Below are 22,585 nucleotides of genomic sequence, written 5' to 3'. Positions count from 1 at the left end.
ACCCTGCTTGTCCCCCCAGGTCCCTGCTTGTCCCGGCTTGTCCCCCCAGGTCCCGGCTTGTCCCTGTTTGTCCCCCCCGGTCCCCACCTGCCACCCAGCCCGAGCAGGTAAGCAGAGGGGTGCCCGGGGCAGCAGCACCGCCACCAACCCACCAACCCACCCACCCACCCTCCTCCTCCTCCTCCTCCTCCTCCTCCTCCTCCTCTCCAGCCCCGGGGGTGGCTTTGGGGACAGCAGAGCCCGTGGGGACCCTGCCAGCCCGGTGGTGTCGAGGTCGGTAACGGGTCCAGCCCAGCGGGGCGGGGAAGGACCGGGAGCTGCTCCCTGCGATCCCAAAAATCGCCCCCAAAATCTCCCCCAGCACAGCCAGCTCAGCCAGCCGTGCCTCAGTTTCCCCAGCGCCATATGGCACTGCCGCGCGCTGGAGGTGACAATGCCACCAGGGAGAGGGGACAGCGCGCCGCGTGTCGCGCAGGGCAGGGCTTTCCAGGCGGGCCCAGAGCCGCAGGATTTCCCCTTTTTTTTTTTTTTTTTTTTTTTTCTTTTTTTTTTTAATTTTTTCTTTTCCCTTTCCTCCCTCCCAGGCGGCGCCCATGGAGTTCTCGGAGCTGATCAAGACGGCGACAGTGGAGGACGTGCTGCTGTCGCGACAGGGGCTGCCCGCGGTGCGGGGCACGCTGTGCATCACCAGCCACCACCTGCTGCTCTCGTCCTGCCCCCGCGGCGAGCTGGAGCTCTGGCTGCTCATCCGCAACGTGGACGCCGTGGAGAAAAGGTGGGCATGTCCCCAAAGCTGTCCTTGTCACCGTGCCACCCTCTGTCCCTTTGGGCACCGCGCTGCACCCGGGCACCGCGTCCTTCCTCTTCCTCCTCCTCCCGGGGGGGGGGGCAGAGCGGGCATTGCCTCTTCTTCTTCTTCTCCTCCTTCTTCTCCTTCTTCTCCTTCTTCTTCTCCTTCTTCTTCTCCTTCTTCTTCTCCTTCTCCTCCTCCTTCTTCTCCTTCTTCTCCTTCTTCTCCTTCTTCTCCTCCTCCTCCTCGTGCAGAATTTAGGTTGGTACCAACCCCCCCAGAGTGGCGGCTCCCTGCGGGACACCAGGTTTGGCTTTTTTGGCTTTGTCACCTCGCCCTGTCCCGGCGGCGGTGGCGGATGAGAGTCACAAATCTGGCACGGCCCTCGGGCCGCTCGGTGCTGTCACTGTGTGTCCCCAAATCAGCCCTGACTGTCCCCAAACCATCCCTGATTGTCCCCAAGCCAGCCCTGACTGTCCCCAAACGAGCTCTGAATGTCCCCAAACGAGCTCTGACTGTCCCCAAACCAGCCCTGACTGTTCCCAAACCAGCCCTGGCTGTCCCCAGACGAGCCCTGACCATCCCCAAGCCATCCCTGGCTGTCCCCAAAACAACCTGACTCTCCCCAAACGAGCTCTGACTGTCCCCAAACCAGCCCTGACTGTCCCCAAATCAGCCCTGGCTGTAACCAAATCAGCCCTGACTCTCCCCAAACGAGTTCTGAATGTCCCCAAACCAGTCCTGACTGTCCCCAAGCCAGCCCTGGCTGTCCCCAAACCGGCCCTGGCTGTCCCCAATCATCCCTGACTGTCCCCAAACCAGCCCTGGCCATCCCCAAGCAAGCCCTGGCCGTCCCCAAGCCAGCTCTGACTGTCCCCAAATCAGCCCTGGCTGTAACCAAATCAGCCCTGACTCTCCCCAAACGAGTTCTGAATGTCCCCAAACCAGCCCTGACTGTCCCCAAACCAGCCCTGACTGTCCCCAAGCCAGCCCTGGCTGTCCCCAAACCGGCCCTGGCTGTCCCCAAACCGGGGACATCCCCAAGCAAGCCCTGGCCGTCCCCAAGCAAGCCCTGGCCGTCCCCAAGCCAGCTCTGACTGTCCCCAAACCATCCCTGGCTGTCCCCAAGCCAGCCCTGGCTGTCCCCAAGCCAGCCCTGACTGTCACCCAACCAGCCCTGACTGTCCCCAATCATCCCTGACTGTCCCCAAACCAGCCCTGGCTGTCCCCAAACCCACCCTGACTGTCCCCAAGCCATCCCTGACTGTCCCCAAGCCATCCCTGACCCCTCCCGCAGGGTCTGCGGCTCCTCGGGCACCATCACGCTGCGCTGCAAGGACCTGCAGGTGCTGCAGCTGGAGATCCCGGGCATGGAGCAGTGTCTGAACATCGCCAGCTCCATCGAGGTGAGACCCAGCCGGGCAAAAAAGGGTTGGAAAAGCGCTGCGGACCTCGAAAGGGTGCGAAAAGCGCTGCTGTGTTTGCTCTGGGTTCGGCATTAACTGGGTAAACACTGCGCTGGCACACGGTGCTGGCACGCAGAGCTGGCACACGGGGACAGTGCCAGCCCCGGTGTCCCCGAGCAGCCCCGGTGTCCCCGAGCAGGCTCTCTCCTCGGTGGACTCGGTGATGATGCTGTACCCGTTCTTCTACCGCCCGCCGAGCCTGCAGCTCCAGCAGGGTTGGCACCTGCGTGTCCCCGAGTGCCACTTCCAGCGGGTGGCATCGCAGGTGAGCCCGCCCGGGGGGACCCGCCGCCTTCCCCGCGCCCTGTCGCTGATGTCGCTGATGTCGCTGATGTCGCCTCTCCCCCAGACGAGCCGGTGGCGGCTGAGCACCGTGAACGGCGATTTCAGCGCCTGCCCCTCGTACCCGCCCGCCGTGGTGGTGCCCGCGGCCGTGCCCGATGACGCCGTGGCCAGGGCGGCGCGGTTCCGCCAGGGCGGGCGCTTCCCCGTCCTCAGCTACTTCCACCCCAAAAACGGCACCGTGAGTCCGGGCTGCCGCTCTGCCTGCTCCTCCTACCCCTCAGGAAGGGGATTCCATCGGCAGAGGGTTCCAGAATTGGGTGGGAAGGGATTTAAAGCTCATCCAGTGCCAGCCATGCCATGGCAGGGACACCTCTGCTGTCCCGGGGTGTGCCAGCCTGGCCTTGGGCACTGCCAGGGATGCAGGGGCAGCCTCAGCTGCTCTGGGAAAGCCATTCCAGCCCATCCCAGGGAAGAATTCCTTCCCAAGATCCCATCCAGCCCTGCCCTCTGCCAGTGGGAAGCCATTCCCTGTATCCTGTCCCTCAATCCCTTGTCCCAAATCCCTCTCCAGCCCTCCTGGAGCCCCTTCAGGCTCTCTGAGGTGCCCCTGGAGCCCCCTCTCCTCCAGCCTGGATATTCCCAGATGTGCAATCCCTTATTCCAAGTCTTTCTCCAGCTCTCCTGGAGCCCTCTCTGCTCCAGCCTGGACATTCCCAGTGTACTGTCCCCCAATCCCTTATCCCAAATCCCTCTCCAGCTCTCCTGCAGCCCTCTCCTGTCGAGGTGGACATTCCCATCTGCACCATCTCCCACTCCCTTATCCCAAATCCCACTCCAGCCCTCCTGGAACCCCTTTAGGCTCTCTGAGGTCACTTTGGAGCCCTCTCTCCTCCAGGCTGGACATTCCCAGCTGTGCCATCCCCCAGTCCCTTATCCCAAATCCCTTATCCCAAATCCCTCTCCGGCTCTCCTGGAGCCCTCTCCTCTCCAGCCTGGACATTCCCAGCTGCGCCATCTCCCACTCCCTTATCCCAAACCCCTCTCCAGCCCTCCTGGTCCCCCTTCAGGCTCTCTGAGGCCACCCTGGCACCCTCTCTCCCCCATCCCCGCCGTGTCCCCGTCCCCAGGCCCTGCTCCGCAGCAGCCAGCCGCTGACGGGCCCGAACCGGCGGCGCAGCCGTGAGGACGAGCAGCTGCTGGGGGCGATCCTGGCCGGGGCCGGGCTCGGTTTTGTCCTGGACTTGCGCTCGGCGCAGGCGGCCAAGCAGGCGCGGATCAGCGGCGGCGGCACCGAGCACAAATCCGCGTACCCCGGCTGGAGGCGGCTGCACCGCGCCCTGGACAGGTGAGGCTGGTGCTGCCGCAATTCTGGGAAATTCCCTTCTGGTGTGCTGGTTTGGGTGCGGGCTGGGGATGGTTTAGCCAGCTTGGGGGTGGTTTTAAATTCATGGCAAATCGTGGCCAGATGTGCGGAGGATCTGAGGAGTCACCAGCTTGCATTGTCATTCTTGATAAGTCTTCTGTAAGTATCCTCTCTCTATTCTTTAGGGTAGTTTAGTATAGCATTCATATAATATAAATATATAATATAAATAAATATATAATATAAAATACAATATAAATATATAATATAATTATATAATATAAATATATAAATATAATACAATTATACAATATAAATATATAAATATTATTGTATTATGTAATATTGTATAATAATACAATATTATATAATGCAATAATACATAATATATATTATAGAGAATAATACAATACAATGTAATCTACAATACAAAATATATTACATAATATAGAATATAATGTAATATATAATATAAAATACAATGTAATATATAATATATAACATAAAATATAACAGAAAATACAATATAAAATATAAAATAACATAACATATAAAATATAACATAAAATATAACTTATAAAATATAATATTAAATAAAATGTAAAATATAATGTAAAATGTAATATAAAATATACTGTAAAATACACTATAAAATAAAATATAAATTCTACAACACAATACAATAATAAATCAGCCTTCTGAGTCAGATTTTCAGTTCCTCCTTCATCCTGGAGACCCTCACAAATACCACAGTGAGGGCACAAATACCACTGTCCCCTGTGTGACAGTGCCACCTTGTCCTCTGTGTGTGACAGTGTCCCCTGTGTGTGACAGTGCCACCGTGTCCCCAGGGGCCGTGTGCTGCAGGACAGTTTCTCCAGGCTGGTGGAGCTGTGCAGTGTCCCCCGTGTGTGACAGTGTCCCCTGTGTGTGACAGTGCCACCGTGTCCCCAGGGGCCGTGTGCTGCAGGACAGTTTCTCCAGGCTGGTGGAGCTGTGCAGTGTCCCCCGTGTGTGACAGTGTCCCCTGTGTGTGACAGTGTCCCCCGTGTCCCCAGGGGCCGTGTGCTGCAGGACAGTTTCTCCAGGCTGGTGGAGCTGTGCAGTGTCCCCCGTGTGTGACAGTGTCCCCTGTGTGTGACAGTGCCACCGTGTCCCCAGGGGCCGTGTGCTGCAGGACAGTTTCTCCAGGCTGGTGGAGCTGTGCAGTGTCCCCCGTGTGTGACAGTGTCCCCTGTGTGTGACAGTGTCCCCCGTGTCCCCAGGGGCCGTGTGCTGCAGGACAGTTTCTCCAGGCTGGTGGAGCTGTGCGCTGACCCCGCTGTGACCATGGAGCGCTGGCTGTGCCGCTTGGACAGCAGCCGCTGGCTCAGCCACATCAAGGCCGCCCTGAGCACGGCCTGCCTGGCTGCCCAGTGCCTGGACAGGTGAGGGGGCAGCACCTCGCCCACCTTGTCCCTTTCTGAGTCCCCAGTGTGACCCAAACCCCGGCTGGCCCGCAGGGAGGGCTGCACGGTGCTGGTGCACGGCGCTGAGGGGACGGACACCACGCTGCTGGTGACAGCGCTGGCCCAGCTCATCCTGGACCCCGCCTGCCGCACCCTGCAGGGCTTCCAGGGGCTGCTGGAGCGGGAGTGGATCCAGGTGAGGCATTTCTGAGCAGGGTGGGTACAACAAAGGCTCCATCTTGCAGGATGGTCTGGGAGCTCAGTCCCTCAGGGAGACAGAGTGCCCTCACAGCCACTGCAGGCTACCCTTAGCAAGCTCAGTGATTTCAGCTCTTCGGTAATTCTCAGCTCTCCCAGGATCTCAGCTCTTTGGTGATTCTCAGCTCTCCCAGGATCTCAGCTCTTTGCTTGCTCGCTAGGGTTCCTTTGGCTGAGGGAAAGCAGACGTGAGAGAGGAGTAGTCCTGGTGTTCCATAGCGATGGTTTATTGAGGGATCTGTGAAGGGTTCCAGAGCTCTTCTTCTATCAAAAGGGCTAAACCAGCCCCTTTTTATAGGGTATAGGGGGATGCAAACTTGTAAAATAGTAAGGGTTAGGGATAGTGGCCTGTGAGGTTACAAAGATAAGGCCAAGGGCAGGGGGTCAGAGACAGGAGCTTATTTTGCTGTCTCACCCTGACTCAGCAGCTCCTACTGTTAAATCTCAATCCTCCATGGAGCTCTGGTCAGATCCATGGGGTCTGCTCCAGGTGGGAGTCCCAGCCTGGCTGGGTGCCTCACCCTGGGTCACCATGGCGGTCCCACAGGCCGGGTGCCTCACCCTGGGTCACCATGAGGGTCCCACAGGCCGGGTGCCTCACCCCAGGTCACCATGGCGGTCCCACAGGCCGGAGTGCCTCACCCTGGGTCACCATGGCGGTCCCACAGGCCGGGTGCCTCACCCGGAGTCACCATGGCAGTCCCAGCCTGGCCGGGTGCCTCACTCTGGGTCCCCATGAGGGTCCCACAGGCTGGGTGCCTCACCCCGGGTCACCATGGCGGTCCCACAGGCCGGGTGCCTCACCCCAGGTCACCATGGCGGTCCCACAGGCCGGGTGCCTCACCCTGAGTCACCATGGTGGTCCCACAGGCCGGGTGCCTCACCCCAGGTCACCATGAGGGTCCCACAGGCCGGGTGCCTCACCCCAGGTCACCATGGAGGTCCCACAGGCCGGGTGCCTCGGGGTCACCATGGCGGTCCCACAGGCCGGGTGCCTCACCCTGGGTCACCATGGCGGTCCCACAGGCCGGGTGCCTCACCCCAGGTCACCATGAGGGTCCCACAGGCCGGGTGCCTCACCCTGAGTCACCATGGTGGTCCCACAGGCCGGGTGCCTCGGGGTCACCATGGCGGTCCCACAGGCCGGGTGCCTCACCCTGAGTCACCATGGTGGTCCCACAGGCCGGGTGCCTCACCCTGGGTCACCATGGTGGTCCCACAGGCCGGGTGCCTCACCCCAGGTCACCATGAGGGTCCCACAGGCCGGGTGCCTCACCCCAGGTCACCATGGAGGTCCCACAGGCCGGGTGCCTCGGGGTCACCATGGCGGTCCCACAGGCCGGGTGCCTCACCCTGGGTCACCATGGTGGTCCCACAGGCCGGGTGCCTCACCCTGGGTCACCATGGTGGTCCCACAGGCCGGGTGCCTCACCCTGGGTCACCATGGTGGTCCCACAGGCCGGGCACCCCTTCCAGCTGCGCTGCGCCCGTTCCGCCTCCTCCCACGCCCGGGGCAAGCAGGAGGCTCCGGTTTTCCTCCTCTTCCTCGACTGCGTGTGGCAGCTGAGCCGGCAGTTCCCCCTGTCGCTGGAATTCGGGGAGCAGCTGCTGCTCACCCTCTTTGATAACGCCTACGCCTCGGCCTACGGCACCTTCCTGTGCAATAACGAGAGGGAGAGGTGGGTGTGGGGACAAACCCCTCCTGTCACGGCTCAGGGGACACCAAACCCCTCCTGTCACGGCTCAGGGGACACCAAACCCCGCTGGGGACTGGGATGTGTCCCCACCTGTGCCCCCACAGGAGCCTGTGTAAGGTGAAGGAAAGCACGCACTCGCTGTGGGCATGGCTGGAGCAGCCCGAGGAGAAGCACAAGTACCTGAACCCTCTGTACTCACACAACCCCTTGGTGATCTGGCCCTCCGTGGAGCCCCAGAGCATCCAGCTGTGGCAGGGTGAGTGGGATCCTCCCAAAAACCACCCTCAGTTGTTCTGCCTTTCCCTCTCTGACAGGGCTCAGCTCACCTCCAGCTCTTTCTCTCTCCCAGGTTTCTTCCTTCAGTTCTGCCTTTCCCTCTCTGACAGGGCACAGCTCACCCCCAGCCCTTTCTCCCTCCCAGGTTTTGTCCCTCAGTTCTGTGTTTTTCCCTCCCTAACAGGGCCGAGCTCACTCCCAGCTCTTTCCCCCTCCCAGGTTTTTTCCTTTTGTGTTTTTCCCTCTCTGACAGAGCTCAGCTCACCCTCAGCCCTTTCTCCCTCCCAGGTTTTTTCCTGCGCTGGATCCGTCCCTCCCAGCACCTGGAGGAGGCCTGGGGGCAGATCCAGAGGTTGGTGCAGGAAAAAAGGCAGAGCCAGTCCCTCCCTGAGCCCCCAGCTGGGACAGAAAATGGGAAACTGGGGACAAGGTGACACTGGATGGTGCCATGGAAGGGCTGTGCAGGACACAGACCCCGTGGGCAGAGCTGTCCCAGCCTTCAGCTGCCCACCCTGAGCTCGTTTCAGTAAATTTCTCTCCCAGCCTTGGCCTGTGTCCTGCTCTTCCATAAGGAAGCTGCTTCTCCCCACTGGGATTGCAGCAGGGCCCGTGGATGGTTCTGGAGATGAAGGGCAGCAGATCACACTGAAAACCCAACAGATCATAAAGAAAAACCCCAGCAGATCACACAAAAAAACCCCCAAGAGATGACATGAAAAAACCACGAAAAATCACACAGAAAAACCCCAGCAGATCACACAAAAAAAAAAATCCAACAATCACATCAAAAACCCCAGCAGATCCCACCAAAAAACCCCCAACAGATCACACCAAAAACCCCCCAGCAGATCACATCAAAAAAACCCCAAAAGATCACACCAAAAAACCCCAAAAGATCATAGAGAAAAACCCAACAATCACACAAAAAAACCCCAAAAGATCACAAAAAAAACCCCAATCAGGACACACAAAAATCATCCTCCCCCAAAATCCCCTCTGTCGTGCCAGCAGCTCTGGGCCCAGAGCCAGCCTGGGAATTCTGCCCTTGAGCACAGTTTTGAGGAAGGAAAAAGGAAAAAAATAAAAGAGCCAGGAGGGTGTGAGGGTGAGGATCTGCACAGGAGCTCCCAGGGCAGGAAAAGGAAATATCTGCAATATCTGTTCCATGAGAGGAGCTGGCTCAGGGTCAGCCCAGCAGACAGAGCAGCGGGGCCAGGCGTGTGCAAAACAATTCCTGGCTGCTGAATTTGCAGCTTTTTCACACTTGAGGGCAGGGCTGAGGCTGTGGAGCCTCCCTGGGAAGGAGTTCATGGATGGGCACAGTCCCAGGAGGAGCAGCACTGCTCCAGGGGTGTGGAACAAATGACAACAGAGCTGGCAAAACAAAGTCCTTGGGTTAATTTTGATCCAGATAGGGAAAAATCAACCTAAAAAAAAAAACCCCACAGAGGTGCTTTTCCTTGTGTTTAGAAAAGATTTCTATTTATTTCCTCTTTTTTTCCCCTCCCCCTGGTTTATAAATATGCCCAGCAGGGCAGGCAGCCAACCCCAGTTCCCCTCACTCTTGTCCCAGTAAAAACCACTGGAGAGTTCCCACTTCCCCAACCTCCCAAACCCCCAAAAACGCTGCCAAAAACAACTTCAGGCCCTTCCTGGAGCCCTGGGCAAGGGCTTGGAGAAGGGAAAAGAAGAGGAGAAGAGAAGGAAATTCCTCCTTCAGGCTTCAAACTCAAACTCGAAGTACTGGGGGTCGAAGTAGTGGATGCGGACGTAGCCATCCTCACCCCCACTGCTGTAACTGCAGGAGGAAAGGGAAAATCAGGAATGAGAAACTCAGGAATGCTGCTGGCAGCAAAAATAGGAAGTTTGGGCTCCCCATCCACTCCTGAAACTGATACAGGAATCACAAAGTGGAAAAAAAAATCAGTGATGTGGCCCAAATGTGGGGTAGGGTGTGAGTGACTGCCTGGGCTGGCTCAGAATGGGAGAATTCAGGGGCTGGTTCCATTCCCACCCTGAGTTTGGTCATATCCCAGTTTAAAAGTGGGACTGGGTGCACTGGGGACACTGAGCTGTAGCTGCAGGGAGGAAAGGCAGAGTCAGGGATGGCAAAGTCACGAATGGCAGAGTCAGGAATGGGAAACTCAGGAATGACAAACTCAGGAATGCTGCTGGCAGCAAAAATAGGAAGTCTGGCCTCCCCACCCACTCCTGAAACTGATACAGCAATCATAAAGTGGGAAAAAATATCAGGGATGTGGCCCAAATGTGGGGCAGGGTGTGGGTGACTCCCTGGGCTGGGAATGGGAGAATTCAGGGGCTGATTCCACTCCCACCCTGAGTTTGGTCAAATCCCAGTTCAAAAGTGGAACTGGGTGCACTGGGGACACTGCAAGGCTCTCACCTCTTGCCATCAGGGTGGAAGGCCACGCTGTTGATGGGCCCAAAGTGCCCCTTGACTCTGCCAAACTCCTCCTCAAAAGCCAAGTGGAAGAACCTGGGAGGAGGAAGATTGAGATTGTCACAAACCCAAGAGGGACAAAACCACAGAATCCTCAAAAACAACAAAACAGGACCAACCTGGCCTCGAATTTGCCAATCCTGGTGGAGGTTGTGGTCACATCCATGGCCTCCTGCCCTCCTCCCAGCACCACCTGCAGGGGACAGAAACCAGAGAAATCACAAACAGAGCCCTTCAGTGCCTCCCTCTGGGATTTGGGGGTGGAAAAAACCTCCAACATTGATCCCCACCTTAAAACCAGTTTAGACCAGTGAGTGCCAGGTCCAGAGGTTCCCTGGACACCTCCAGAAGTGGTGACTGCCTCCAGCACTTCCCAATAATCCCACAAATCCCACAAATCCACCATCAGCCTCCAACCCCCTGAGGAACTCCCACCTCCCTGACACATTCAGAGCACACCAAACTTTGCTCCCAGGGCCTGACCCAGCAAAAATTCCCCAGGTTCATTCCAGAGCCCTGGTTCTGGGCTGGACTGGGAACAGCCACACTGCAGGAGTGCCAGGATCAGTGAGAGCCTCAGGGAGCTCATCCTTACGTGGTCAAAGATGGGGGACAGGGCAGCAGAGTTCACCGGCCGCTCCGTCCTGAACGTCTTCAGGTGCTCCAGGGATGTGCAGTCAAAGAGCTATGAGGGAAAAATGATAAATTAATTCATTATCTCCAGCTGCTGGGCCTCACCTGCATGGATTTTCCCTCTGCAAGCTCAAATCCCAAAAATATTCCCCCAGAAACGGAAATCTTCCACCTTCCAGAATCTAAACTGCAAATGTTCTATGGAAATACCAAAATATTTCATTTCCGATGCTTGGCTGATCATTTCCTTTCTCACTGAACATTCCCAAGGGAATAAAATCCCTGTGAGGAGAGATCCTGGCAGGAAAAGTGCAGGAAGAGCTCACCTTGGCTGTGTTATCCTTGGAAGCAGTGATGAACATGGTCATGTCCCTGGAGGTCTGGATGTCGTTGATTTGCTTGGTGTGCTCCTTGATATTGGAGAGCTGCTCCCCTGACTGGAGGGAAAAAGAGTTTTCAGGGAGTGGGAAGGGATTCCTCATTAAAAATAACATGGAATGGAACCCTGGAAGTGATTCCCTCATTAAAAACAGCCTGGAATGGAACCTGGAATGATCAGGGTGGGAATTTAGGAGTGGATTCCGTTCCATGTCCCTGCTCTGTGTCAATTCCAGCCTCGCTCAGAGGAGCCTCAGATTTTAACAAGAGAGGGGAAGAGAGATTTTCAGGGAGCTGGGAAATGCTTTCCTCATTAAAAATAACTTGGGAAAACATGGAATAAAATCCTGGAATGATTTGGGTGGGAAGTGAATTTAGGAATGGATTCAGTTCCACAGCCTGTGCTGAGGTGTCACTTCCAGCCTTGCTTGGGGGAGCCTCAAATTTTAACAGGGGAGGGAAAAAAGAGTTCTCAGGGAGCTGGGAAGGGATTTCCTCATTACAAATAACATGGAATGGAATTATGGAAGTGATTCTCTCATTAAAAACAGCCTGGAATAGAACCTGGAATGCTCAGGGTGGGAATTTAGGGGTGGATTCTGTTCCACATCTCTGCGCTGTTTAATCCCAGCCCTGCTCAGGGGAATCTCAGATTTAAACAGGGGAGGGGAAGAGGAATTTTCAGGGAGCTGGGAAATGTTTTCCTCATTAAAAATAACTTGGGAAAACATGGAATAAAATCCTGGAATGCTTTGGGCTGGGAGGGAAATTATGAATGGATTCAGTTCCACATCCCTGCTCTGTATCAATTCCAGCCTCACTCAGGGGAGCCTCAGATTTTAACAGGGGAGGGGAAGAGGAATTTTCAGTGAGCTGGGAAGTGATTCCCCCATTAAAAACATCTTGGGAGAACATGGAATGGAACCTGGAATGCACTGGGAGGGAATTTAGGAATGGATTCATTTCCATGTCCCTGTGCTGAGGTGTCACTTCCAGCCTCGCTCAGGGCAGCCTCAGATTTTAACAGAGAGGGGAAGAGGAAATTTCAGGGAGCTGGGAAATGATTCCCTCATTAAAAATAACATGGAATAAAATCCTGGAATGCTTTGGGTGGGAATTTAGGAATGCATTCAGTTCCACACCCTGATATCCTGGAGGTATCACTTCCAGCCTTGCTTGGGGAAGCCTCAGATTTTAACAGGGGAGGGGAAGAGGAATTTTTAGGGAGCTGGGAAATGATTCCCTAATTAAAAATAACATGGAATGGAACCTGGAATGCTCTGGGCTGGAAGGGAATTTAGGAATGGATTCAGTTCCACATCTCTGCTCTGGGTCAATTCCAGCCTCGCTCAGGGGAACCTCAAATTTTAACAAGAGGAGGGGAAGAGGAATTTTCAGGGAGCTTGGAAGTGATTCCCTCATTAAAAACATCTTGGGAGATCATGGAATAAAATCCTGGAATGGTTTGAGTGGGGAGGGAACTTAGGAATGGATCCAGCTCTACACCCTGTGCTGAGGCGTCACTTCCAGCCTCGCTCAGAGGAGCCTCAGATTTTAAAATGGAAGAGGAATTTTTAAAGTTCTGGGAAGTGATTCCCTCATTAAAAACACCCATCCTCACTGGGAGAAGGTGCTGGAATAGAATGGAACCCTGGAATGGAACCTGAAATTCTCTGGGTGGGAATTCAGGAACAGATTCAGTTCCACACCCCGCTCTGTGCCAACTCCAGCATCACTCAGCGCACCCCGTTATTCCAACGATCCTTGCTGGAGCTGCTGTTTGGAGCCCCCAATCCCACATCCCAGCCCTGATGCCCCCAGGAACGCTGCCCAGGCTGCCCCAGGCCCTACCTTGGCACTGAACTGGTTGAGCTCCCCGTTCTCATGGCCAGCAATGATGAACTCCCCAAGGGGGCCCCACACGGCGCTGGTGATCTTGGAGTCACTGCAGGGAATCTTCATGTAGGGCTCGTTGTTCTCTGGGGAAAGGAGAAATCAGCACCCAGAGCCACCACTGAGCCCTCTGTGCCCCCTGCCCAGCCTGCATTTGGGATTTTCCAGCATTTCAAGGTGAATTTTTATTTATGGAGCTCAGATTTCCATGGCAGCATTTTGGAATGCCATAACGAAGAGGGAAGGAATTGTGTCCTTGTTGATGTGATCACCCCCCTCCCAGCAAAGATATTTTTTTAGGGAAAAAAATCACCTCCAAGCACTCTCAGCAAAGAGATTTTTTTAGGGAAATTCAATTTTCAAGTGCAGGAATTCAGGATGAACTCCCTGCTGCAGCATTCCCACAAATTTCATTTCCCTGTTCCCGATGCTCCTGAGGTAAAAGGGAGCTTTATAATCCCCTATAAAATTAAGATTTATCCTTTTATGTCCCATGCTCGGCTTGGATTTGGGCTTTTCCAGCATTTCAAGGTGGATTCCTTGGTGATTTTTATTTCTGGAGCTCAGATTTCCAGGGAGTTCAGGGGCAGCATTTTGGAATCCCATAAGGAAGGGATGAAGGAATTGTGTCCTTGTTGATGTGATCACCCCACAACCACTCCAAATCATCCAGAAAAGAGATTTTTTAGGGAATCATCCCCTCTGCTCCATCCCTGGAAATGTTCCAGGTTAGAGCAACTTGGGCTGGGGAAGGAATCCCTGCTCAGCTTGGATTTGGGATTTTCCAGGATTTCAAGGGTGGATTTTTATTTATGGAGCTCAGACTCCCAGGGCAGCATTTTGGAATCCCATAGATTTGGAATCCCATAGAAAAGGGAGGTCAGAATAAAATGCTTTTCCAGCATTTCAAGGTGGATTCCTTGGTGGTTTTTATTTACAGAGCTCAGATTTCCAGGGGGCTCAGGGGCAGTATTTTGGAATCCCATAAGGAAAGGGATGAAGGAATTGTGTCCTTGCTGATGTGACCACCCCACAACCATTCCAAATCACCCAGCAAAGAGATTTCTTAGGGAAGTTTCTCTGCTCCACTCCTGAAAATACTCCAGGTCACGTTAGAGCAACTTGGGATAGGGAAAGGAATCCCTGCTGAGCTGGATTTGGGATTTTCCAGGATCCCTTGGTGATTTTTATTTCTGGAGCTCAGATTTCCAGGGGCAGCATTTTAGAATCCCATAAGGAAGGAGGAGAAGGAATTATGTCCTTGCTGATGTGATCACCTCACAACCACTTCCACCCAACCAAAAGATATTTTTAGGGCAGTATCTCCTTTGCTCCACCCCTGGAAATGTTCCAGGTTAGAGCAACTCGGGCTAGGGAAAGGAATCCTTTCTCAAGAGATTTAACCCCAAAAGTCCAGTGGGACCCCAGAGGGGGCTCCCCTGGCCCCTCACCGATCTGGCTGGGGTCCCTGAGGTCGAAGAAGCTCACAAAGCACTGGTAGCCCATCTGCTTGTCCGTGGAGAACATGATGATGTTGCCTCCAAAGTCAAAGCCGCACGTCCTCACGGCTGAGCTGGTCTTCACCAGGGCCAGCTGCTTCCCTGGGGGGCAGAGCAGGGGAAAAAGGGGTTTACAGGGAGCTGGGAAGGGATTTCATCATTAAAAACAGCCTGGGAGAGCATGGAATGGAAGCTGGAATGATCTGGGTGGGAATTTGGGAATGGATTCAGTTCCAGGTCCCTGCGCTGTGACAATTCCCGACTTGCTTGGGGCAGCCTCAGATTTTAACAGGGGAGGAGAAAAGGGATTCTCATGGAGTTGGGAAGTGATTCCCTCATTAAAAACACTCATTCTCACTGGGAGAAGGTGCTGGAATAGAATGGAACCCTGGAATGAAAGCTGGAATGCTCTGGGTGGGAATTTAGGAATGGATTCAGTTCCAGGTCTCTGTGCTGTGACAATTCCAGACTTGCTCAGGGCAGCCTCAGATTTAAACAGGGAAAGAGGGATTTTCAGGGAGCTGGGAAATGTTTTCCTCATTAAAAATATCATGGAATGGAACCCTGAAATGTTCTGGGTGGGAATTTAGGAATGGATTCAGTCACAGATCCCTGCTCTGTGTCAATTCCAGCCTCACTCAGGAGAGCCTTAGATTTTAACAGAGATGGGGAAAATGAGTTTTCAGGGAGCTGGGAAGTGATTCCATCCTTCAAAACACCCATGCTCATTAGAGAAGGTGCTGGAATAGAATGGAACCCTGGAATGGAACCTGGAATGCTCTGGGGGGGAATTTAGGAATGGATTCAGTTCCAGGTCCCTGCTCTGTATCAATTCCAGACTTGCTCAGGGGAGCCTCAGATCTTAAAATAGAAGGAGGAGTTTTCAGAGAGCTGGGAAGGGATTCCCTCATTAAAAACACCTTGGGAGAGCATGGAATGGAATCTGCAATGGAACCTGGAATGATCTGGGTGGGATTTTAGAAGTGGATTCAGTTCCAGGTCTCTGTGCTGTGTCAGTTCCAGCCTCACTCAGGAGAACCTTAGATTTTAACAGAGATGGGGAAAAGGAATTTTCAGGGAGCTGGGAAATGATTCCCTCATTAAAAACAAACTGGGAGAGCACAGAATAAAATCCTGGAATGATTTAGAAGTGAATTTAGGAATGGATTCAGTTCCAGGTCCCTGCTCTGTGACAATTCCAGGCTCACTCAGGGGAGCCTCAGGTTTTAACAGGGGAGGGAAAGAGGCATTTTCAGGGAATTGGGAAATGTTTTCCTCATTAAAAACAGCCTGGGAGATCATGGAATAAAATCCTGGAATGATTTGGATGTGAATTTCGGAATGGATTCAGTTCCACACCCTGTGCTGAGGTGTCACTTCCAACCTCGCTCAGAGGAGCCTCAAATTTTAAAAGGGAGAAGGAATTTTCAGGGAGCTGGGAATTGATTCCCTCATTAAAAACAGCCTGGAATAAAACCCTGGAATGCTCTGGAAGGCAATTTAGGAATGGATTCAGTTCTACATCCCTGTGCTGAGGTGTCACTTCCAGCCTTGCTTGGGGCAGCCTCAGATTTTAACAGGGGAGGGGAAGAGTCCCAGCAGTGTCCCCCAGTCCCAGGGATGTCCCAGTTGTGTCCCAGCATTGTCCCCCAGTCCCAGAACTGTCCCAGGACTGTCCCAGCTGTGTCCCCAAAGGGAATTTGGGGTGCTCTCACCTGTCTCACAGTCCCACAGGCGGCAGCTGTTGTCTGCAGAGCCGGTCAGGACGTGCCTGGTATCCCCTGGGCCACCATTAAGGAAAAATCAGCCCCAAATTCCCCTGCCAGGGCACTCACAGAACATTTCTGAACCCAAAAATTGATTTTTTTTTCAGGGCAAAATCTGCCCCAGGGAAGGCAACACGGAGTCCAAGTGTTCCCATGGCAAAATCTCATAATTTCCCCATGAAATTTAAAAGAAAAAGTTCAATTTCTTGCATTTAAATAAATTTTACATACTTTTATCTCTGCTGCCTGTGGAAAACCTTCCTAAATATCCAGGAAAAGGCATAACAAACCCAGATATCCATTGGGATCTTATCCTAAATGGGAAAACACCCAAAAAAAAAAAGGAAAAGAAGAGGCAGCAGAAGAATTTAAATGCTGCTCTTGGAGAGGAAGATGAGGAGCAGCCGGGAGGAAGCACCGGGGATGATTCAGCCACAAAAATATGGAATAAAACCGGTTTTGGGATCAAAGGATACAGTCAGCATCCACACACCACACAGCTCCCGTGTGCCCATTGTAGGTCCCCAACCTCTCGCCGTTCACCGAATACCAAACATTGACAATCTGCGAGGAAGGGGGGGGGGGAAATTAATTAAAATTAAGGATTAATTAATGAACGGTTAATTAGCAGCGGTGGGGAGCACTCACGGGATCCTTGGCCACGGTGAAGAGCAGGTCTCCCTCGCGGTTGTATTTGATCTGAGTGATGGAGCGCTCATGGCCTTGCAGCAGGATGGGCTTCTGTAATTAATGATTAAATAATTAATGAGGGTGAGGATGGGGGGGGGGCGAGCGCGGCCCCCGGTCCGAGGCTCCTGGGACGCGGGGGGTCGGCCAAGCCGCCCCCCCGCGCCCAGGAGCCACGGACCGGGGGTGCAGAGCCGGTAAATCATCGGCGGCACCGAAACTCGCGGCCCCCGAGCCCGCGGCCATCCCGCTCTCACCATGGCGGCCACGCTAAGGCCTCACGGGGCGGCGCTTCCGGGATGGCGGCGGCGCGCCGGAAATACGTCACGGTCTCCATGGCAACTGAGGGACTTCCTGGAAACCAGGAAGTATAACGGCGTTGCCATGGCGACCGCGGGTGAGGAGGGAGTGATGGCGGCGCGGGGAGGGTTTGCATGGGAACGGGAAACGTGGCTGGGAGGGCTGAGGGGGTGCGAGGAGGGAGGGTCGGGCTGGCTCCCGGCTCTGATCCCGCTGTTCCCGGGGCTGAGGCCGGGCTGGCTCCACGGCTCTGACCCCGCTGTTCCCGGGGCCGGGCTGGCTCCGTGGCTCTGATCCCGCTGTTCCAGGGGCTGAGGCCGGGCTGGCTCCGTGGCTCTGATCCCGGTGTTCCCGGAGGCGGGCTGGCTCCACGGCTGACCCCGATGTTCCAGGGGCTGAGGCCGGGCTGGCTCCACGGCTCTGATCCCGGTGTTCCCGGGGCCAGGCTGGCTCCACGGCTGTGAGCCCGCTGTTCCCGGGGCCGGGCTGGCTCCCGGCTCTGACCCCGCCGCTCCCCGCAGGGCAGGCGCTGGCCCTGGCGCTGGTGGCCGCGCTCTGGGGCGGGACCGGCCCGTTCCTGAGGGCCGCAGCCGCGGGCATGGAGGAACAGCGGGGCCGGGGCCGCCTGCGGCAGCTGCTGGCGGAGCTGCGATTCCTCAGCCTCAACTGGCAGGTGAGAGCCCGCCTGGCATTAATTATAAATTATAAATATCATTAATGGCTTCTTCGTCATTGGTGTGTTGCCTTCTGCAAGTTATTGGTAATCACAAGGATCCTGATATAGTGCAGCTTGTAATCCCTTTGAACTGCTTTTTGGTATAATAAATATAATAAATATAATATAACATGTAATAAATATAATATACTATAATATAATATACTATAATATACTATAATATAATATATAATATACTATAATACACTATACTATAGTATATTATAGTATATATATACTATATTATACTATACTATACTATAATATAATAATAATGTAATATAATATATATTATATGTATTATATATAATATATATATTATATATTATATTAGATATAGCTTATTAATATTAAATAATATTAATTAATTAATATATATTTTATATTATTATATAATTAATGTTAATGTAATATAATATAATATAATATAATATAATACAATATAATCAGTTTTTGTATGCACCGTGTAGTTTATATCAATAATAATGTGATAAATATAGCTTAGAGCTTCTCATACTATTAAAGTACAAACTGTGTGCTGTTAAATATTTTATTTGTGGAATTAACTCAGATAATAATGTAAAATAGCTCTGTTAATTCAATGTATTTGTGGACTGTCTTATCTGAATCATAAAATAACAGTAACAAGGACCAGGACACCAAGAGATAAAGAAAACTTTGCTGAAAATTTGGTATCCTTGCTGAAACCCCAATATCCACAATTCCCCATGCTCAGGGGGTTATTCCTGCAGAATTCCCACCTCTCCCAGGTGTCCTGCACCACAGAACCCTCAAAAACAAAGGAAAAAACTAAAAAAGAGCTCCAGGGTTTCTCCAGCACTGCCAATTCCCAAAGGAAAGGGAAGATCAATCCCTGGGCTGCTCTGGGTGAGCATTTTCCCTGCCAGAGGGAAAAGAACCAACCTGGCCTGGAATTTGCCAGTCCTGGTGGAGGTTTGGTCACATCCATGGGCTCCTGCCCTCCTCCAGCACCACCTGCAGGGAGGGAAACCAGAGACACCAAAACCAGAGCCCTGAGGATGGGAAAAACCTCCAGGATTGAGCCCAGCGTTGAAATTGAAAGCAGTTTGGAGCCTCAGGCACTCTGTGTTCTCCTGCAGTACCTGGTGCCCTTCCTGCTCAACCAGGCTGGATCTCTGCTCTTCTACCTCACCTTGGCCTCCACAGGTCAGATCCTGCTGCTTTTTTGGGGTGCTTTGATGGGATTTTGTGGCTCAGCCAAACAGCAAGAAGATCCCTTGGAATAATCCCAAATAAATCAAATTTCTGCACTTGGATCTCGCATTTCAGACCTGTCCCTGGCAGTGCCACTCTGCAACTCCCTGGCTTTGGTTGTGACCTTGGTGACTGGGAAAATCCTGGGAGAGGACATTGGGGGCAAAAGTGAGTCCCACTTCCAGCATTTCCTCAAGAAATCAGCTTTTATTGCGTTGAGATTACTGGATTTGTAATGTGGGAATTTGATTTTTAATGTGGGGGATTTGATTTTTAATGTGAGGGATTTCATTTTTAATGTATGATTTAATTTATAATATGGGGGATTTAATTTATAATGTGGGGGATTTGATTTTTCAGGTGGGAGATTTGATTTTAATGTATAATTTAATTTATAATCTAATCTGAAGACACCAAACACCCCACAAGGCTTGAACTGGGTCAGAGCAGCTTTGGCTGCAGGGAATTGAAATTGGAATGGAAAATTCCCATTTCAATGGGATTTTTTTTCCCCCATTGAAAAGGGAAAGGGAATTGAAACAGATTTTTGGACAGGGCTGGTGAATTTAAAGCCAGAATTGTCTGTTTAAAGCTAAAAGGATTTAAATTTCCCTCAGTAAAATGCCCACCATGGAAAAGGAGTGGCCCAAAAGTCAACGTGCCCTGCTGAGGTGCTCAGGAAAAAGCAGGAAATTGGGGAATTTCAAACTGCAGGAGCTGGAGGTCGTTGTTTGGGGCAGATTCTGAGTTTGTCCCCATTTGCTGATCCTGGATTTATTTGTTCCTCCCCAGGAGCTGTGGCAGGAATGCTGCTCACCGTGCTGGGGGTGTCCCTGTGCCTGGCTGGGGCCTGAGGCAGCAGCAGAACAGCAGAGGGTGACCCAGGGCTCCTCCCTGGCCCAGCCCCACCTGGGAAGGTGTTTTGGGATGGATCCCAAAGAAATCCCATGGATTGCACTCCCCACTTTGTGCCTTAAGGGGATTTTGGTGCCTCTTTGGAGGCCACAGTGACCAAACTGGCTTGGACAGCACTGAAGGGGGGTAAGAAAGGGTTAATAAATTATCCAGTGTGACCTCCTGGCATTGATGGAGTTTTTGATTAGTCCAAACACTTCTGAGCAACCCCTAAACCCTTCTGAGCACCCCTAAACCCTTCTGAGCACCCCTAAACCCTTCAACCAGCCCCTCACTGAGCCCAAACCCTTCTGACCACCCCAAACCCTCCTGACCACCCCAAACCCTCCTGAGCACCCCAAAACCTTTTGACCACCTCTAAACCCTTCAACCAGCCCCTCACTGAGCCCAAACACTTCTGCCAAGCCCAAACCAAACCCTTCCAACCACCCCAAATCCTTCTGACAATCTCAAACTCTTCTGACAACCCTAAACCCTCCTGAGCACCCCTAAACCCTTCTGGCAATCCCAAACCCTTCAACCAGACCCTCACTGAGCCCAAATCCTTCCAGCCACCCTAAATCCTTCCAGGCAGCCCCTCACTGAGCCCAAACCTTTCTGTCAAGCCCAAACCAAATTCTTCCAGTTATCCTAAACCCTTCTGCCCACCCCAAACCCTCCTGAGCACCCTAAAGCCTCCTGAGCACCCCAAACCCTTCAACCTCACTGATCCCAAACCCTTCCAGCCACCCTAAACCCTTCCAAGCAGCCTCTCACTAAACCCAAACCCTTTTGCCAAGCCCAAACCAAATTCTTGCAGTTACCCTAAACCCTTCTGAAAATCCCAAACCCTTCTGGCCATCCTAAATCCTCCTGAACAGCCTCCTGAGCACCCCTAAACCCTTCAACCAGCTCCTCACTGAGCCCAAACCCTTCTGCCAAGCCCAAACCAAATTCTTCCAGCCACCCCAAACCCTTCTGACAATCAATCCCAAACCCTTCTGAGAATCCCAAACCCTTCTGACAACCCCAAACCTCCTGACCACCCCAAAACCTTTGACCACCTCTAAACCCTTCCAACCAGCCCCTCACTGAGCCCAAATCCTTCCAGCCACCCTAAACCCTTCCAAGCAGCCTCTCACTGAGCCCAAACCCTTCTGACAATCCCAAACCAAACCCTTCCAGCCACCCCAAACCCTTCTGACAACCCTAAACCTCCTGAGCGCCTCCTGAGCACCCCAAACCCTCCTGTGCATCCTCAGGGCTCTCTGATCCTGCAGGATTTATCCCCCAGGATCTGATCCAGGTTCCCACCAGGATTTCTGGATCAGCACTCGTGTCCCACCCTGTCCAGGTGCTGTCACCTCCCTGTCACAGTTTGGGAAGTCCCAAAGCTCCTGTCCTGTCCTGGCCACCCCTCCCTCAGCCATGGACACACCAGGAGCAACCAGCGAGCCAGGCAGGAACAGCTTCAGCATCAGGAAAAGATTTTTTTTATTCTCAAAAAATAAAAAAGAATTCCAGAATTCCAGAGCAGAAGGATCCACATCTGCAGTGGGGTCGGGACAGGGGAGAAAAGCACCAAGGGGAAAGCGCCTGAGGGACCTGGGATGTCCCTGGCTGTCCCCTTGTGAGGGACCTGGGATGTCCCTTTGTCCTTTTCTGAGGGACTTGGGATGTCCCTTTCTGAGGGATCTGGGATGTCCCTTTGTGAGGGACCTGGGATGTCCCCTGGGATGTCCCTTTCTGAGGGATCTGGGATGTCCCCTGGGATGTCCCTTTCTGAGGGACTGGGATGTCCCTGGATGTCCCTTTCTGAGGGACTGGGATGTCCCCTGGGATGTCCCTTTCTGAGGGACTGGGATGTCCCTGGATGTCCCTTTCTGAGGGACTGGGATGTCCCTGAGCTGAAGGAATTGCCAAAGCACCAGCTCCTTTGTCCAGGAGAGAATTCCCAGATGCAGAATGAGCCTCACCCCAAGGATCAGGGGATTGCCCTCCCTCCCCACTCTGCACTCCCAAAAACCCCCTGGGACACCCAGGACAGTGCAGAGCCCCCCCAAACCCCAATTCCCACATGGAATCCCCCCAGTTCTGTGGGCAGAGCTCCTTCCTGCAGCTCCAGCTCCACCCAAAACACCTGCTGGGAGTGCCAACCCTGCTGTTCCACCTGGATCATCCAGCTCAGCCCCAGCAGGATCCCCTGGGATGGGATGGGATCCATGGGATGGGAAGGGGTGGGATGGGATGGGGTGGGATGGGATCCATAGGATGGATGGATGGGATGGGGTGGGATGGGATGGGATGGGGTGGGATGGGATCCATAGGATGGATGGATGGGATGGGGTGGGATGGGATGGGATGGGGTGGGATGGGATCCATAGGATGGATGGATGGGATGGGGTGGGATGGGATGGGATGGGGTGGGATGGGATCCATAGGATGGATGGGATGGGATGGGATGGGATGGGATGGGATGGGGTGGGAAGGGAAGGGATGGGAAGGGAAGGGAAGGGAAGGGAAGGGAAGGGAAGGGAAGG

The 22,585-nt window shown here is 53.3% G+C and overlaps 3 protein-coding genes across 3 annotated transcripts; 2 read left to right on the top strand and 1 right to left on the bottom strand.

The window, feature by feature from the left end:
* Nucleotides 1-593: 593 nt before the first annotated feature.
* On the top strand, nt 594-8,229 carry LOC128947856 (myotubularin-related protein 9-like). The gene is made up of 10 exons (XM_054292357.1): nt 594-775; nt 2,088-2,196; nt 2,396-2,521; nt 2,606-2,779; nt 3,669-3,886; nt 5,170-5,331; nt 5,407-5,548; nt 7,069-7,289; nt 7,412-7,563; nt 7,872-8,229. The coding sequence occupies exons 1-10, from the start codon at nt 594-596 to the stop codon at nt 8,015-8,017; spliced, it is 1,632 nt and encodes a 543-aa protein (XP_054148332.1). The 3' UTR covers nt 8,018-8,229.
* Nucleotides 8,230-9,027: 798 nt separating this feature from the next.
* EIF3I (eukaryotic translation initiation factor 3 subunit I) lies at nt 9,028-17,208 on the bottom strand. The gene is made up of 11 exons (XM_054292213.1): nt 17,158-17,208; nt 16,862-16,954; nt 16,690-16,777; nt 16,163-16,228; nt 14,400-14,549; nt 12,907-13,034; nt 11,004-11,114; nt 10,640-10,729; nt 10,164-10,237; nt 9,988-10,080; nt 9,028-9,381 (listed from the first exon to the last, which is right to left on the bottom strand). The coding sequence occupies exons 1-11, from the start codon at nt 17,158-17,160 to the stop codon at nt 9,300-9,302; spliced, it is 978 nt and encodes a 325-aa protein (XP_054148188.1). The 5' UTR covers nt 17,161-17,208; the 3' UTR covers nt 9,028-9,299.
* On the top strand, nt 17,200-20,030 carry TMEM234 (transmembrane protein 234). The gene is made up of 5 exons (XM_054292206.1): nt 17,200-17,268; nt 17,646-17,873; nt 19,037-19,103; nt 19,227-19,319; nt 19,944-20,030. The coding sequence occupies exons 1-5, from the start codon at nt 17,200-17,202 to the stop codon at nt 20,003-20,005; spliced, it is 519 nt and encodes a 172-aa protein (XP_054148181.1). The 3' UTR covers nt 20,006-20,030.
* The last annotated feature ends 2,555 nt before the right edge of the window (nt 20,031-22,585 follow it).

Source organism: Melozone crissalis, unplaced genomic scaffold (genome assembly GCF_028551555.1).
Source record: "Melozone crissalis strain CALT ecotype California unplaced genomic scaffold, PUWL_Pcris_2 ptg000108l_1, whole genome shotgun sequence".
Lineage (NCBI taxonomy): Eukaryota > Metazoa > Chordata > Aves > Passeriformes > Passerellidae > Melozone > Melozone crissalis.
The sequence above is the reverse complement of the archived record's forward strand: the minus strand, read 5'-3'. Positions and strand labels throughout refer to the sequence as shown.